The 16,958-nt window shown below is 61.8% G+C and overlaps 1 protein-coding gene across 1 annotated transcript in view; it reads left to right on the top strand.

The window, feature by feature from the left end:
• The window catches only part of LOC111771950 (NBPF family member NBPF14-like), a 126,910-nt gene that overhangs the window by 74,241 nt on the left and 35,711 nt on the right, over nt 1-16,958 (top strand). Inside the window, exons 20-33 of the mRNA XM_070267966.1 lie at nt 974-1,149; nt 2,201-2,255; nt 3,297-3,472; nt 4,524-4,578; nt 5,620-5,795; nt 6,847-6,901; nt 7,943-8,118; nt 9,170-9,224; nt 10,266-10,441; nt 11,493-11,547; nt 12,589-12,764; nt 13,816-13,870; nt 14,912-15,087; nt 16,139-16,193. Coding sequence (XP_070124067.1) covers nt 974-1,149; nt 2,201-2,255; nt 3,297-3,472; nt 4,524-4,578; nt 5,620-5,795; nt 6,847-6,901; nt 7,943-8,118; nt 9,170-9,224; nt 10,266-10,441; nt 11,493-11,547; nt 12,589-12,764; nt 13,816-13,870; nt 14,912-15,087; nt 16,139-16,193 — 1,617 coding nt within the window. The remainder of the gene's footprint in view (nt 1-973; nt 1,150-2,200; nt 2,256-3,296; nt 3,473-4,523; nt 4,579-5,619; nt 5,796-6,846; nt 6,902-7,942; nt 8,119-9,169; nt 9,225-10,265; nt 10,442-11,492; nt 11,548-12,588; nt 12,765-13,815; nt 13,871-14,911; nt 15,088-16,138; nt 16,194-16,958) is intronic.

The raw sequence follows: 16,958 nt of genomic DNA, 5'->3' as shown, positions 1-16,958 counted from the left end.
GCGAGCGCTGACTATCCCCGTTTCCCCCACGCACGCAACCGCCAAGTGTCCCTTTCCCAGAGTGCTCTGTGTTTCTCACCGTGGTCCTCGGATGGGCCAATTCCGTGATCTCTCTCCAGTGTGGTCACGTGCGGTCAGATGCCGGAGGTGTGCTCATCTGTCGGCGGATGGCGTGCGCTCTCCCGTTCTCTCTTTCTTCTGTCACCCAGCGGGGGACGCATGTCTGCCTCTGCCCGGTTGCCGTTCCCACGGTGGCGGCTATTTCCCGGCCAAGACGGTCCTTCGTGACCCAAGTCCGCATCATGCCCCAGTAGGGAGAGAGGCAGACCTTGCAGCTTCCAGATTTCTGGGAGTCGACAGTGGTGCCAGAGCCAGGCAGGGTTCACTTGGCAGCTGTCTGTGCATTTCCACCAACTGGATGCAAGAGTGTTGACGCCGCCTTTAGGGTCCTCTGAGTGTGTGGGTGTGTGATGACTCTTGTGGAGTGGAGGCGCTCGTCCTCCTTGCTCAAGAGCTCATTTTCTGCTCGGTGCTCTGAGCAAGCTCTGCTCGCTCTCTCCTCCTCTGTCTCTGTCTGTGTGTCTGTCTCTCTCCCTCTCTCTCTCTGTGTCTCTCTCTGTCTGTCTCTCTGTCTCTGTCTCTGTCTCTGTCTCTGTGTCTGTGTCTGTCTGTCTGTCTCTCGTCGGCTCACGCTGGATCGCTCGCTCTCTCGCGCTCTCTGTCTCTCTCCCTGCGCGCCCCACCCCCCCCGGCCCTCTCTGTCTCTGTCTCTGTCTTTTTCCAGCTCTCTCTCCTGTTCCCACTTCAACTGCGGCCTGGCCCCAGCCAGAGGAGGATTGTGTGATCTCCCTGGCTGAGCCCTTAACACTGCTCTTCTGTGAGCAGACCCTTCCACCTTCCAGCGAAAGCAGCTCTAGGAATGTGTGTTTCCCAAAGCCGCTTGTCTCCACTTGAGCCCTCCCTCCGCCCACAGGCTCGGCAGGGATGTGCCGCCCACGGTCGAGCCTCCGCTCCCGAGAGCGTGCCTGGAGGAATACTCCTGGACCTGCGCCACGGACGTCGGCCAGTCCGAGTCCTGCTGGACTCAGTCGAGCAGTGCCGTCTTCTGCTTCCAGGGCCTGGCCGTCTCCTCCCTGGCAGACACCCCCAGTGAGTATTGCCGCTGTGCAGGGGATAAGGCTCCAGCTGGACTCCCTGGGCGGTCGGTGTCCTTGGCATGCCAGCCCTCGGGCTGTGCAGACAGACACATTGAAGGGAATCAGGCTGGAGGACAGAGTTGGAAGCACAGACGGGAGACGCTTGAGGGAGCTGCGCTCCCTTCCTTCTTGCCAGGATGCGCCCAGGTGCCCCTGGCCCCAGTGACACATCACGGGACCCAAAGCCGGCAGGACAAACTCAGCTCCCCTGTGCCGCACGTAGCGCCAGGGCAGGTGTCTGTCAAACATCCCCGCTGGCGTGAAATGTCTCCTCGCACCTTCAGTGCTCTAACTTTCACGCCTGAGGCGTGTCCCTCCAGATTCTAGGCCCACCCCGTGCGCCTGGCCTCCTTGTGGACATCTGCCTCCGAGACGCCTCCCGGGCTTCACTCTTGTGGGCCCCACTCTCCGTCTCCGTCACGTTGGCCTCTCTTCCGAAGCAGTCCTCGGAAGAACGCCCCTAGCCACCTGTCCCGTTTCCCGTGCTCCCGTGTTTCCCGCGTGCGAGCCTAGGCCTTGGCCTTCTCCCAGCCCACAGGGTGGCCAGTGTTTCTGCGGAGCAGGGGGCGACGATGCCTCTGGATGCCAGGGTTTGTAGAGTGCAGCCGGCCTTCTCCCCTCAGGCGATGAGTTCGACTCGAGCCTCCACAACTAGCGTCCCCGCGCAGAGAAGGCTGAGTAGCGCGGCACTTGTGCGAGCAGGCACTTAGGCTGGTGCCCCAGAAGGTGTGAGCCCCACGCCTCTTTGGCTGTTTTCCCAGACTCGGGAGAGCATCCTGGGCTGAGGGCCTCCCCGATCGGGGAGACGCGGCCCGCTGGCTCAGCAAAGCCAGGCCGGCGCTTTCACGAGACACCGCCTGAGGTCTCCTGGCAGATTGCTCTTCCCGTCTGCCGTTGTCACACTGAGGATGTGGAGGTCCCTGGGCTGGGACTGGACACTGGATTCCCAAGGGTCGAGTGGGGATCTGCTTAGTGTGACTGGCCCCGTGCGAATTTCTTTCCAGGCCAACACACCGATCCGGAGGACGACGGGGGCGTCCAAGACGGCCTGTGTTGCAGGTAACTCGGAAGAATCCCGGGACTCCATTGGAAGGGGCCATCTGGGCATCTCCGATCGAGGGAGTTCAGCGAGCGCTGACTATCCCCGTTTCCCCCACGCACGCAACCGCCAAGTGTCCCTTTCCCAGAGTGCTCTGTGTTTCTCACCGTGGTCCTCGGATGGGCCAATTCCGTGATCTCTCTCCAGTGTGGTCACGTGCGGTCAGATGCCGGAGGTGTGCTCATCTGTCGGCGGATGGCGTGCGCTCTCCCGTTCTCTCTTTCTTCTGTCACCCAGCGGGGGACGCATGTCTGCCTCTGCCCGGTTGCCGTTCCCACGGTGGCGGCTATTTCCCGGCCAAGACGGTCCTTCGTGACCCAAGTCCGCATCATGCCCCAGTAGGGAGAGAGGCAGACCTTGCAGCTTCCAGATTTCTGGGAGTCGACAGTGGTGCCAGAGCCAGGCAGGGTTCACTTGGCAGCTGTCTGTGCATTTCCACCAACTGGATGCAAGAGTGTTGACGCCGCCTTTAGGGTCCTCTGAGTGTGTGGGTGTGTGATGACTCTTGTGGAGTGGAGGCGCTCGTCCTCCTTGCTCAAGAGCTCATTTTCTGCTCGGTGCTCTGAGCAAGCTCTGCTCGCTCTCTCCTCCTCTGTCTCTGTCTGTGTGTCTGTCTCTCTCCCTCTCTCTCTCTGTGTCTCTCTCTGTCTGTCTCTCTGTCTCTGTCTCTGTCTCTGTCTCTGTGTCTGTGTCTGTCTGTCTGTCTCTCGTCGGCTCACGCTGGATCGCTCGCTCTCTCGCGCTCTCTGTCTCTCTCCCTGCGCGCCCCACCCCCCCCGGCCCTCTCTGTCTCTGTCTCTGTCTTTTTCCAGCTCTCTCTCCTGTTCCCACTTCAACTGCGGCCTGGCCCCAGCCAGAGGAGGATTGTGTGATCTCCCTGGCTGAGCCCTTAACACTGCTCTTCTGTGAGCAGACCCTTCCACCTTCCAGCGAAAGCAGCTCTAGGAATGTGTGTTTCCCAAAGCCGCTTGTCTCCACTTGAGCCCTCCCTCCGCCCACAGGCTCGGCAGGGATGTGCCGCCCACGGTCGAGCCTCCGCTCCCGAGAGCGTGCCTGGAGGAATACTCCTGGACCTGCGCCACGGACGTCGGCCAGTCCGAGTCCTGCTGGACTCAGTCGAGCAGTGCCGTCTTCTGCTTCCAGGGCCTGGCCGTCTCCTCCCTGGCAGACACCCCCAGTGAGTATTGCCGCTGTGCAGGGGATAAGGCTCCAGCTGGACTCCCTGGGCGGTCGGTGTCCTTGGCATGCCAGCCCTCGGGCTGTGCAGACAGACACATTGAAGGGAATCAGGCTGGAGGACAGAGTTGGAAGCACAGACGGGAGACGCTTGAGGGAGCTGCGCTCCCTTCCTTCTTGCCAGGATGCGCCCAGGTGCCCCTGGCCCCAGTGACACATCACGGGACCCAAAGCCGGCAGGACAAACTCAGCTCCCCTGTGCCGCACGTAGCGCCAGGGCAGGTGTCTGTCAAACATCCCCGCTGGCGTGAAATGTCTCCTCGCACCTTCAGTGCTCTAACTTTCACGCCTGAGGCGTGTCCCTCCAGATTCTAGGCCCACCCCGTGCGCCTGGCCTCCTTGTGGACATCTGCCTCCGAGACGCCTCCCGGGCTTCACTCTTGTGGGCCCCACTCTCCGTCTCCGTCACGTTGGCCTCTCTTCCGAAGCAGTCCTCGGAAGAACGCCCCTAGCCACCTGTCCCGTTTCCCGTGCTCCCGTGTTTCCCGCGTGCGAGCCTAGGCCTTGGCCTTCTCCCAGCCCACAGGGTGGCCAGTGTTTCTGCGGAGCAGGGGGCGACGATGCCTCTGGATGCCAGGGTTTGTAGAGTGCAGCCGGCCTTCTCCCCTCAGGCGATGAGTTCGACTCGAGCCTCCACAACTAGCGTCCCCGCGCAGAGAAGGCTGAGTAGCGCGGCACTTGTGCGAGCAGGCACTTAGGCTGGTGCCCCAGAAGGTGTGAGCCCCACGCCTCTTTGGCTGTTTTCCCAGACTCGGGAGAGCATCCTGGGCTGAGGGCCTCCCCGATCGGGGAGACGCGGCCCGCTGGCTCGGCAAAGCCAGGCCGGCCCTTTCACGAGACACCGCCTGAGGTCTCCTGGCAGATTGCTCTTCCCGTCTGCCGTTGTCACACTGAGGATGTGGAGGTCCCTGGGCTGGGACTGGACACTGGATTCCCAAGGGTCGAGTGGGGATCTGCTTAGTGTGACTGGCCCCGTGCGAATTTCTTTCCAGGCCAACACACCGATCCGGAGGACGACGGGGGCGTCCAAGACGGCCTGTGTTGCAGGTAACTCGGAAGAATCCCGGGACTCCATTGGAAGGGGCCATCTGGGCATCTCCGATCGAGGGAGTTCAGCGAGCGCTGACTATCCCCGTTTCCCCCACGCACGCAACCGCCAAGTGTCCCTTTCCCAGAGTGCTCTGTGTTTCTCACCGTGGTCCTCGGATGGGCCAATTCCGTGATCTCTCTCCAGTGTGGTCACGTGCGGTCAGATGCCGGAGGTGTGCTCATCTGTCGGCGGATGGCGTGCGCTCTCCCGTTCTCTCTTTCTTCTGTCACCCAGCGGGGGACGCATGTCTGCCTCTGCCCGGTTGCCGTTCCCACGGTGGCGGCTATTTCCCGGCCAAGACGGTCCTTCGTGACCCAAGTCCGCATCATGCCCCAGTAGGGAGAGAGGCAGACCTTGCAGCTTCCAGATTTCTGGGAGTCGACAGTGGTGCCAGAGCCAGGCAGGGTTCACTTGGCAGCTGTCTGTGCATTTCCACCAACTGGATGCAAGAGTGTTGACGCCGCCTTTAGGGTCCTCTGAGTGTGTGGGTGTGTGATGACTCTTGTGGAGTGGAGGCGCTCGTCCTCCTTGCTCAAGAGCTCATTTTCTGCTCGGTGCTCTGAGCAAGCTCTGCTCGCTCTCTCCTCCTCTGTCTCTGTCTGTGTGTCTGTCTCTCTCCCTCTCTCTCTCTGTGTCTCTCTCTGTCTGTCTCTCTGTCTCTGTCTCTGTCTCTGTCTCTGTGTCTGTGTCTGTCTGTCTGTCTCTCGTCGGCTCACGCTGGATCGCTCGCTCTCTCGCGCTCTCTGTCTCTCTCCCTGCGCGCCCCACCCCCCCCGGCCCTCTCTGTCTCTGTCTCTGTCTTTTTCCAGCTCTCTCTCCTGTTCCCACTTCAACTGCGGCCTGGCCCCAGCCAGAGGAGGATTGTGTGATCTCCCTGGCTGAGCCCTTAACACTGCTCTTCTGTGAGCAGACCCTTCCACCTTCCAGCGAAAGCAGCTCTAGGAATGTGTGTTTCCCAAAGCCGCTTGTCTCCACTTGAGCCCTCCCTCCGCCCACAGGCTCGGCAGGGATGTGCCGCCCACGGTCGAGCCTCCGCTCCCGAGAGCGTGCCTGGAGGAATACTCCTGGACCTGCGCCACGGACGTCGGCCAGTCCGAGTCCTGCTGGACTCAGTCGAGCAGTGCCGTCTTCTGCTTCCAGGGCCTGGCCGTCTCCTCCCTGGCAGACACCCCCAGTGAGTATTGCCGCTGTGCAGGGGATAAGGCTCCAGCTGGACTCCCTGGGCGGTCGGTGTCCTTGGCATGCCAGCCCTCGGGCTGTGCAGACAGACACATTGAAGGGAATCAGGCTGGAGGACAGAGTTGGAAGCACAGACGGGAGACGCTTGAGGGAGCTGCGCTCCCTTCCTTCTTGCCAGGATGCGCCCAGGTGCCCCTGGCCCCAGTGACACATCACGGGACCCAAAGCCGGCAGGACAAACTCAGCTCCCCTGTGCCGCACGTAGCGCCAGGGCAGGTGTCTGTCAAACATCCCCGCTGGCGTGAAATGTCTCCTCGCACCTTCAGTGCTCTAACTTTCACGCCTGAGGCGTGTCCCTCCAGATTCTAGGCCCACCCCGTGCGCCTGGCCTCCTTGTGGACATCTGCCTCCGAGACGCCTCCCGGGCTTCACTCTTGTGGGCCCCACTCTCCGTCTCCGTCACGTTGGCCTCTCTTCCGAAGCAGTCCTCGGAAGAACGCCCCTAGCCACCTGTCCCGTTTCCCGTGCTCCCGTGTTTCCCGCGTGCGAGCCTAGGCCTTGGCCTTCTCCCAGCCCACAGGGTGGCCAGTGTTTCTGCGGAGCAGGGGGCGACGATGCCTCTGGATGCCAGGGTTTGTAGAGTGCAGCCGGCCTTCTCCCCTCAGGCGATGAGTTCGACTCGAGCCTCCACAACTAGCGTCCCCGCGCAGAGAAGGCTGAGTAGCGCGGCACTTGTGCGAGCAGGCACTTAGGCTGGTGCCCCAGAAGGTGTGAGCCCCACGCCTCTTTGGCTGTTTTCCCAGACTCGGGAGAGCATCCTGGGCTGAGGGCCTCCCCGATCGGGGAGACGCGGCCCGCTGGCTCGGCAAAGCCAGGCCGGCCCTTTCACGAGACACCGCCTGAGGTCTCCTGGCAGATTGCTCTTCCCGTCTGCCGTTGTCACACTGAGGATGTGGAGGTCCCTGGGCTGGGACTGGACACTGGATTCCCAAGGGTCGAGTGGGGATCTGCTTAGTGTGACTGGCCCCGTGCGAATTTCTTTCCAGGCCAACACACCGATCCGGAGGACGACGGGGGCGTCCAAGACGGCCTGTGTTGCAGGTAACTCGGAAGAATCCCGGGACTCCATTGGAAGGGGCCATCTGGGCATCTCCGATCGAGGGAGTTCAGCGAGCGCTGACTATCCCCGTTTCCCCCACGCACGCAACCGCCAAGTGTCCCTTTCCCAGAGTGCTCTGTGTTTCTCACCGTGGTCCTCGGATGGGCCAATTCCGTGATCTCTCTCCAGTGTGGTCACGTGCGGTCAGATGCCGGAGGTGTGCTCATCTGTCGGCGGATGGCGTGCGCTCTCCCGTTCTCTCTTTCTTCTGTCACCCAGCGGGGGACGCATGTCTGCCTCTGCCCGGTTGCCGTTCCCACGGTGGCGGCTATTTCCCGGCCAAGACGGTCCTTCGTGACCCAAGTCCGCATCATGCCCCAGTAGGGAGAGAGGCAGACCTTGCAGCTTCCAGATTTCTGGGAGTCGACAGTGGTGCCAGAGCCAGGCAGGGTTCACTTGGCAGCTGTCTGTGCATTTCCACCAACTGGATGCAAGAGTGTTGACGCCGCCTTTAGGGTCCTCTGAGTGTGTGGGTGTGTGATGACTCTTGTGGAGTGGAGGCGCTCGTCCTCCTTGCTCAAGAGCTCATTTTCTGCTCGGTGCTCTGAGCAAGCTCTGCTCGCTCTCTCCTCCTCTGTCTCTGTCTGTGTGTCTGTCTCTCTCCCTCTCTCTCTCTGTGTCTCTCTCTGTCTGTCTCTCTGTCTCTGTCTCTGTCTCTGTCTCTGTGTCTGTGTCTGTCTGTCTGTCTCTCGTCGGCTCACGCTGGATCGCTCGCTCTCTCGCGCTCTCTGTCTCTCTCCCTGCGCGCCCCACCCCCCCCGGCCCTCTCTGTCTCTGTCTCTGTCTTTTTCCAGCTCTCTCTCCTGTTCCCACTTCAATTGCGGCCTGGCCCCAGCCAGAGGAGGATTGTGTGATCTCCCTGGCTGAGCCCTTAACACTGCTCTTCTGTGAGCAGACCCTTCCACCTTCCAGCGAAAGCAGCTCTAGGAATGTGTGTTTCCCAAAGCCGCTTGTCTCCACTTGAGCCCTCCCTCCGCCCACAGGCTCGGCAGGGATGTGCCGCCCACGGTCGAGCCTCCGCTCCCGAGAGCGTGCCTGGAGGAATACTCCTGGACCTGCGCCACGGACGTCGGCCAGTCCGAGTCCTGCTGGACTCAGTCGAGCAGTGCCGTCTTCTGCTTCCAGGGCCTGGCCGTCTCCTCCCTGGCAGACACCCCCAGTGAGTATTGCCGCTGTGCAGGGGATAAGGCTCCAGCTGGACTCCCTGGGCGGTCGGTGTCCTTGGCATGCCAGCCCTCGGGCTGTGCAGACAGACACATTGAAGGGAATCAGGCTGGAGGACAGAGTTGGAAGCACAGACGGGAGACGCTTGAGGGAGCTGCGCTCCCTTCCTTCTTGCCAGGATGCGCCCAGGTGCCCCTGGCCCCAGTGACACATCACGGGACCCAAAGCCGGCAGGACAAACTCAGCTCCCCTGTGCCGCACGTAGCGCCAGGGCAGGTGTCTGTCAAACATCCCCGCTGGCGTGAAATGTCTCCTCGCACCTTCAGTGCTCTAACTTTCACGCCTGAGGCGTGTCCCTCCAGATTCTAGGCCCACCCCGTGCGCCTGGCCTCCTTGTGGACATCTGCCTCCGAGACGCCTCCCGGGCTTCACTCTTGTGGGCCCCACTCTCCGTCTCCGTCACGTTGGCCTCTCTTCCGAAGCAGTCCTCGGAAGAACGCCCCTAGCCACCTGTCCCGTTTCCCGTGCTCCCGTGTTTCCCGCGTGCGAGCCTAGGCCTTGGCCTTCTCCCAGCCCACAGGGTGGCCAGTGTTTCTGCGGAGCAGGGGGCGACGATGCCTCTGGATGCCAGGGTTTGTAGAGTGCAGCCGGCCTTCTCCCCTCAGGCGATGAGTTCGACTCGAGCCTCCACAACTAGCGTCCCCGCGCAGAGAAGGCTGAGTAGCGCGGCACTTGTGCGAGCAGGCACTTAGGCTGGTGCCCCAGAAGGTGTGAGCCCCACGCCTCTTTGGCTGTTTTCCCAGACTCGGGAGAGCATCCTGGGCTGAGGGCCTCCCCGATCGGGGAGACGCGGCCCGCTGGCTCGGCAAAGCCAGGCCGGCGCTTTCACGAGACACCGCCTGAGGTCTCCTGGCAGATTGCTCTTCCCGTCTGCCGTTGTCACACTGAGGACGTGGAGGTCCCTGGGCTGGGACTGGACACTGGATTCCCAAGGGTCGAGTGGGGATCTGCTTAGTGTGACTGGCCCCGTGCGAATTTCTTTCCAGGCCAACACACCGATCCGGAGGACGACGGGGGCGTCCAAGACGGCCTGTGTTGCAGGTAACTCGGAAGAATCCCGGGACTCCATTGGAAGGGGCCATCTGGGCATCTCCGATCGAGGGAGTTCAGCGAGCGCTGACTATCCCCGTTTCCCCCACGCACGCAACCGCCAAGTGTCCCTTTCCCAGAGTGCTCTGTGTTTCTCACCGTGGTCCTCGGATGGGCCAATTCCGTGATCTCTCTCCAGTGTGGTCACGTGCGGTCAGATGCCGGAGGTGTGCTCATCTGTCGGCGGATGGCGTGCGCTCTCCCGTTCTCTCTTTCTTCTGTCACCCAGCGGGGGACGCATGTCTGCCTCTGCCCGGTTGCCGTTCCCACGGTGGCGGCTATTTCCCAGCCAAGACGGTCCTTCGTGACCCAAGTCCGCATCATGCCCCAGTAGGGAGAGAGGCAGACCTTGCAGCTTCCAGATTTCTGGGAGTCGACAGTGGTGCCAGAGCCAGGCAGGGTTCACTTGGCAGCTGTCTGTGCATTTCCACCAACTGGATGCAAGAGTGTTGACGCCGCCTTTAGGGTCCTCTGAGTGTGTGGGTGTGTGATGACTCTTGTGGAGTGGAGGCGCTCGTCCTCCTTGCTCAAGAGCTCATTTTCTGCTCGGTGCTCTGAGCAAGCTCTGCTCGCTCTCTCCTCCTCTGTCTCTGTCTGTGTGTCTGTCTCTCTCCCTCTCTCTCTCTGTGTCTCTCTCTGTCTGTCTCTCTGTCTCTGTCTCTGTCTCTGTCTCTGTGTCTGTGTCTGTCTGTCTGTCTCTCGTCGGCTCACGCTGGATCGCTCGCTCTCTCGCGCTCTCTGTCTCTCTCCCTGCGCGCCCCACCCCCCCCGGCCCTCTCTGTCTCTGTCTCTGTCTTTTTCCAGCTCTCTCTCCTGTTCCCACTTCAATTGCGGCCTGGCCCCAGCCAGAGGAGGATTGTGTGATCTCCCTGGCTGAGCCCTTAACACTGCTCTTCTGTGAGCAGACCCTTCCACCTTCCAGCGAAAGCAGCTCTAGGAATGTGTGTTTCCCAAAGCCGCTTGTCTCCACTTGAGCCCTCCCTCCGCCCACAGGCTCGGCAGGGATGTGCCGCCCACGGTCGAGCCTCCGCTCCCGAGAGCGTGCCTGGAGGAATACTCCTGGACCTGCGCCACGGACGTCGGCCAGTCCGAGTCCTGCTGGACTCAGTCGAGCAGTGCCGTCTTCTGCTTCCAGGGCCTGGCCGTCTCCTCCCTGGCAGACACCCCCAGTGAGTATTGCCGCTGTGCAGGGGATAAGGCTCCAGCTGGACTCCCTGGGCGGTCGGTGTCCTTGGCATGCCAGCCCTCGGGCTGTGCAGACAGACACATTGAAGGGAATCAGGCTGGAGGACAGAGTTGGAAGCACAGACGGGAGACGCTTGAGGGAGCTGCGCTCCCTTCCTTCTTGCCAGGATGCGCCCAGGTGCCCCTGGCCCCAGTGACACATCACGGGACCCAAAGCCGGCAGGACAAACTCAGCTCCCCTGTGCCGCACGTAGCGCCAGGGCAGGTGTCTGTCAAACATCCCCGCTGGCGTGAAATGTCTCCTCGCACCTTCAGTGCTCTAACTTTCACGCCTGAGGCGTGTCCCTCCAGATTCTAGGCCCACCCCGTGCGCCTGGCCTCCTTGTGGACATCTGCCTCCGAGACGCCTCCCGGGCTTCACTCTTGTGGGCCCCACTCTCCGTCTCCGTCACGTTGGCCTCTCTTCCGAAGCAGTCCTCGGAAGAACGCCCCTAGCCACCTGTCCCGTTTCCCGTGCTCCCGTGTTTCCCGCGTGCGAGCCTAGGCCTTGGCCTTCTCCCAGCCCACAGGGTGGCCAGTGTTTCTGCGGAGCAGGGGGCGACGATGCCTCTGGATGCCAGGGTTTGTAGAGTGCAGCCGGCCTTCTCCCCTCAGGCGATGAGTTCGACTCGAGCCTCCACAACTAGCGTCCCCGCGCAGAGAAGGCTGAGTAGCGCGGCACTTGTGCGAGCAGGCACTTAGGCTGGTGCCCCAGAAGGTGTGAGCCCCACGCCTCTTTGGCTGTTTTCCCAGACTCGGGAGAGCATCCTGGGCTGAGGGCCTCCCCGATCGGGGAGACGCGGCCCGCTGGCTCAGCAAAGCCAGGCCGGCGCTTTCACGAGACACCGCCTGAGGTCTCCTGGCAGATTGCTCTTCCCGTCTGCCGTTGTCACACTGAGGATGTGGAGGTCCCTGGGCTGGGACTGGACACTGGATTCCCAAGGGTCGAGTGGGGATCTGCTTAGTGTGACTGGCCCCGTGCGAATTTCTTTCCAGGCCAACACACCGATCCGGAGGACGACGGGGGCGTCCAAGACGGCCTGTGTTGCAGGTAACTCGGAAGAATCCCGGGACTCCATTGGAAGGGGCCATCTGGGCATCTCCGATCGAGGGAGTTCAGCGAGCGCTGACTATCCCCGTTTCCCCCACGCACGCAACCGCCAAGTGTCCCTTTCCCAGAGTGCTCTGTGTTTCTCACCGTGGTCCTCGGATGGGCCAATTCCGTGATCTCTCTCCAGTGTGGTCACGTGCGGTCAGATGCCGGAGGTGTGCTCATCTGTCGGCGGATGGCGTGCGCTCTCCCGTTCTCTCTTTCTTCTGTCACCCAGCGGGGGACGCATGTCTGCCTCTGCCCGGTTGCCGTTCCCACGGTGGCGGCTATTTCCCGGCCAAGACGGTCCTTCGTGACCCAAGTCCGCATCATGCCCCAGTAGGGAGAGAGGCAGACCTTGCAGCTTCCAGATTTCTGGGAGTCGACAGTGGTGCCAGAGCCAGGCAGGGTTCACTTGGCAGCTGTCTGTGCATTTCCACCAACTGGATGCAAGAGTGTTGACGCCGCCTTTAGGGTCCTCTGAGTGTGTGGGTGTGTGATGACTCTTGTGGAGTGGAGGCGCTCGTCCTCCTTGCTCAAGAGCTCATTTTCTGCTCGGTGCTCTGAGCAAGCTCTGCTCGCTCTCTCCTCCTCTGTCTCTGTCTGTGTGTCTGTCTCTCTCCCTCTCTCTCTCTGTGTCTCTCTCTGTCTGTCTCTCTGTCTCTGTCTCTGTCTCTGTCTCTGTGTCTGTGTCTGTCTGTCTGTCTCTCGTCGGCTCACGCTGGATCGCTCGCTCTCTCGCGCTCTCTGTCTCTCTCCCTGCGCGCCCCACCCCCCCCGGCCCTCTCTGTCTCTGTCTCTGTCTTTTTCCAGCTCTCTCTCCTGTTCCCACTTCAATTGCGGCCTGGCCCCAGCCAGAGGAGGATTGTGTGATCTCCCTGGCTGAGCCCTTAACACTGCTCTTCTGTGAGCAGACCCTTCCACCTTCCAGCGAAAGCAGCTCTAGGAATGTGTGTTTCCCAAAGCCGCTTGTCTCCACTTGAGCCCTCCCTCCGCCCACAGGCTCGGCAGGGATGTGCCGCCCACGGTCGAGCCTCCGCTCCCGAGAGCGTGCCTGGAGGAATACTCCTGGACCTGCGCCACGGACGTCGGCCAGTCCGAGTCCTGCTGGACTCAGTCGAGCAGTGCCGTCTTCTGCTTCCAGGGCCTGGCCGTCTCCTCCCTGGCAGACACCCCCAGTGAGTATTGCCGCTGTGCAGGGGATAAGGCTCCAGCTGGACTCCCTGGGCGGTCGGTGTCCTTGGCATGCCAGCCCTCGGGCTGTGCAGACAGACACATTGAAGGGAATCAGGCTGGAGGACAGAGTTGGAAGCACAGACGGGAGACGCTTGAGGGAGCTGCGCTCCCTTCCTTCTTGCCAGGATGCGCCCAGGTGCCCCTGGCCCCAGTGACACATCACGGGACCCAAAGCCGGCAGGACAAACTCAGCTCCCCTGTGCCGCACGTAGCGCCAGGGCAGGTGTCTGTCAAACATCCCCGCTGGCGTGAAATGTCTCCTCGCACCTTCAGTGCTCTAACTTTCACGCCTGAGGCGTGTCCCTCCAGATTCTAGGCCCACCCCGTGCGCCTGGCCTCCTTGTGGACATCTGCCTCCGAGACGCCTCCCGGGCTTCACTCTTGTGGGCCCCACTCTCCGTCTCCGTCACGTTGGCCTCTCTTCCGAAGCAGTCCTCGGAAGAACGCCCCTAGCCACCTGTCCCGTTTCCCGTGCTCCCGTGTTTCCCGCGTGCGAGCCTAGGCCTTGGCCTTCTCCCAGCCCACAGGGTGGCCAGTGTTTCTGCGGAGCAGGGGGCGACGATGCCTCTGGATGCCAGGGTTTGTAGAGTGCAGCCGGCCTTCTCCCCTCAGGCGATGAGTTCGACTCGAGCCTCCACAACTAGCGTCCCCGCGCAGAGAAGGCTGAGTAGCGCGGCACTTGTGCGAGCAGGCACTTAGGCTGGTGCCCCAGAAGGTGTGAGCCCCACGCCTCTTTGGCTGTTTTCCCAGACTCGGGAGAGCATCCTGGGCTGAGGGCCTCCCCGATCGGGGAGACGCGGCCCGCTGGCTCGGCAAAGCCAGGCCGGCGCTTTCACGAGACACCGCCTGAGGTCTCCTGGCAGATTGCTCTTCCCGTCTGCCGTTGTCACACTGAGGACGTGGAGGTCCCTGGGCTGGGACTGGACACTGGATTCCCAAGGGTCGAGTGGGGATCTGCTTAGTGTGACTGGCCCCGTGCGAATTTCTTTCCAGGCCAACACACCGATCCGGAGGACGACGGGGGCGTCCAAGACGGCCTGTGTTGCAGGTAACTCGGAAGAATCCCGGGACTCCATTGGAAGGGGCCATCTGGGCATCTCCGATCGAGGGAGTTCAGCGAGCGCTGACTATCCCCGTTTCCCCCACGCACGCAACCGCCAAGTGTCCCTTTCCCAGAGTGCTCTGTGTTTCTCACCGTGGTCCTCGGATGGGCCAATTCCGTGATCTCTCTCCAGTGTGGTCACGTGCGGTCAGATGCCGGAGGTGTGCTCATCTGTCGGCGGATGGCGTGCGCTCTCCCGTTCTCTCTTTCTTCTGTCACCCAGCGGGGGACGCATGTCTGCCTCTGCCCGGTTGCCGTTCCCACGGTGGCGGCTATTTCCCGGCCAAGACGGTCCTTCGTGACCCAAGTCCGCATCATGCCCCAGTAGGGAGAGAGGCAGACCTTGCAGCTTCCAGATTTCTGGGAGTCGACAGTGGTGCCAGAGCCAGGCAGGGTTCACTTGGCAGCTGTCTGTGCATTTCCACCAACTGGATGCAAGAGTGTTGACGCCGCCTTTAGGGTCCTCTGAGTGTGTGGGTGTGTGATGACTCTTGTGGAGTGGAGGCGCTCGTCCTCCTTGCTCAAGAGCTCATTTTCTGCTCGGTGCTCTGAGCAAGCTCTGCTCGCTCTCTCCTCCTCTGTCTCTGTCTGTGTGTCTGTCTCTCTCCCTCTCTCTCTCTGTGTCTCTCTCTGTCTGTCTCTCTGTCTCTGTCTCTGTCTCTGTCTCTGTGTCTGTGTCTGTCTGTCTGTCTCTCGTCGGCTCACGCTGGATCGCTCGCTCTCTCGCGCTCTCTGTCTCTCTCCCTGCGCGCCCCACCCCCCCCGGCCCTCTCTGTCTCTGTCTCTGTCTTTTTCCAGCTCTCTCTCCTGTTCCCACTTCAACTGCGGCCTGGCCCCAGCCAGAGGAGGATTGTGTGATCTCCCTGGCTGAGCCCTTAACACTGCTCTTCTGTGAGCAGACCCTTCCACCTTCCAGCGAAAGCAGCTCTAGGAATGTGTGTTTCCCAAAGCCGCTTGTCTCCACTTGAGCCCTCCCTCCGCCCACAGGCTCGGCAGGGATGTGCCGCCCACGGTCGAGCCTCCGCTCCCGAGAGCGTGCCTGGAGGAATACTCCTGGACCTGCGCCACGGACGTCGGCCAGTCCGAGTCCTGCTGGACTCAGTCGAGCAGTGCCGTCTTCTGCTTCCAGGGCCTGGCCGTCTCCTCCCTGGCAGACACCCCCAGTGAGTATTGCCGCTGTGCAGGGGATAAGGCTCCAGCTGGACTCCCTGGGCGGTCGGTGTCCTTGGCATGCCAGCCCTCGGGCTGTGCAGACAGACACATTGAAGGGAATCAGGCTGGAGGACAGAGTTGGAAGCACAGACGGGAGACGCTTGAGGGAGCTGCGCTCCCTTCCTTCTTGCCAGGATGCGCCCAGGTGCCCCTGGCCCCAGTGACACATCACGGGACCCAAAGCCGGCAGGACAAACTCAGCTCCCCTGTGCCGCACGTAGCGCCAGGGCAGGTGTCTGTCAAACATCCCCGCTGGCGTGAAATGTCTCCTCGCACCTTCAGTGCTCTAACTTTCACGCCTGAGGCGTGTCCCTCCAGATTCTAGGCCCACCCCGTGCGCCTGGCCTCCTTGTGGACATCTGCCTCCGAGACGCCTCCCGGGCTTCACTCTTGTGGGCCCCACTCTCCGTCTCCGTCACGTTGGCCTCTCTTCCGAAGCAGTCCTCGGAAGAACGCCCCTAGCCACCTGTCCCGTTTCCCGTGCTCCCGTGTTTCCCGCGTGCGAGCCTAGGCCTTGGCCTTCTCCCAGCCCACAGGGTGGCCAGTGTTTCTGCGGAGCAGGGGGCGACGATGCCTCTGGATGCCAGGGTTTGTAGAGTGCAGCCGGCCTTCTCCCCTCAGGCGATGAGTTCGACTCGAGCCTCCACAACTAGCGTCCCCGCGCAGAGAAGGCTGAGTAGCGCGGCACTTGTGCGAGCAGGCACTTAGGCTGGTGCCCCAGAAGGTGTGAGCCCCACGCCTCTTTGGCTGTTTTCCCAGACTCGGGAGAGCATCCTGGGCTGAGGGCCTCCCCGATCGGGGAGACGCGGCCCGCTGGCTCAGCAAAGCCAGGCCGGCGCTTTCACGAGACACCGCCTGAGGTCTCCTGGCAGATTGCTCTTCCCGTCTGCCGTTGTCACACTGAGGATGTGGAGGTCCCTGGGCTGGGACTGGACACTGGATTCCCAAGGGTCGAGTGGGGATCTGCTTAGTGTGACTGGCCCCGTGCGAATTTCTTTCCAGGCCAACACACCGATCCGGAGGACGACGGGGGCGTCCAAGACGGCCTGTGTTGCAGGTAACTCGGAAGAATCCCGGGACTCCATTGGAAGGGGCCATCTGGGCATCTCCGATCGAGGGAGTTCAGCGAGCGCTGACTATCCCCGTTTCCCCCACGCACGCAACCGCCAAGTGTCCCTTTCCCAGAGTGCTCTGTGTTTCTCACCGTGGTCCTCGGATGGGCCAATTCCGTGATCTCTCTCCAGTGTGGTCACGTGCGGTCAGATGCCGGAGGTGTGCTCATCTGTCGGCGGATGGCGTGCGCTCTCCCGTTCTCTCTTTCTTCTGTCACCCAGCGGGGGACGCATGTCTGCCTCTGCCCGGTTGCCGTTCCCACGGTGGCGGCTATTTCCCGGCCAAGACGGTCCTTCGTGACCCAAGTCCGCATCATGCCCCAGTAGGGAGAGAGGCAGACCTTGCAGCTTCCAGATTTCTGGGAGTCGACAGTGGTGCCAGAGCCAGGCAGGGTTCACTTGGCAGCTGTCTGTGCATTTCCACCAACTGGATGCAAGAGTGTTGACGCCGCCTTTAGGGTCCTCTGAGTGTGTGGGTGTGTGATGACTCTTGTGGAGTGGAGGCGCTCGTCCTCCTTGCTCAAGAGCTCATTTTCTGCTCGGTGCTCTGAGCAAGCTCTGCTCGCTCTCTCCTCCTCTGTCTCTGTCTGTGTGTCTGTCTCTCTCCCTCTCTCTCTCTGTGTCTCTCTCTGTCTGTCTCTCTGTCTCTGTCTCTGTCTCTGTCTCTGTGTCTGTGTCTGTCTGTCTGTCTCTCGTCGGCTCACGCTGGA

The sequence above is a fragment of the Equus caballus genome, chromosome 5 (genome assembly GCF_041296265.1).
Source record: "Equus caballus isolate H_3958 breed thoroughbred chromosome 5, TB-T2T, whole genome shotgun sequence".
In the NCBI taxonomy this organism is placed as follows: domain Eukaryota; kingdom Metazoa; phylum Chordata; class Mammalia; order Perissodactyla; family Equidae; genus Equus; species Equus caballus.
Note: the sequence above shows the minus strand (reverse complement) of the source record. Positions and strands in the feature narration are given on the sequence as shown.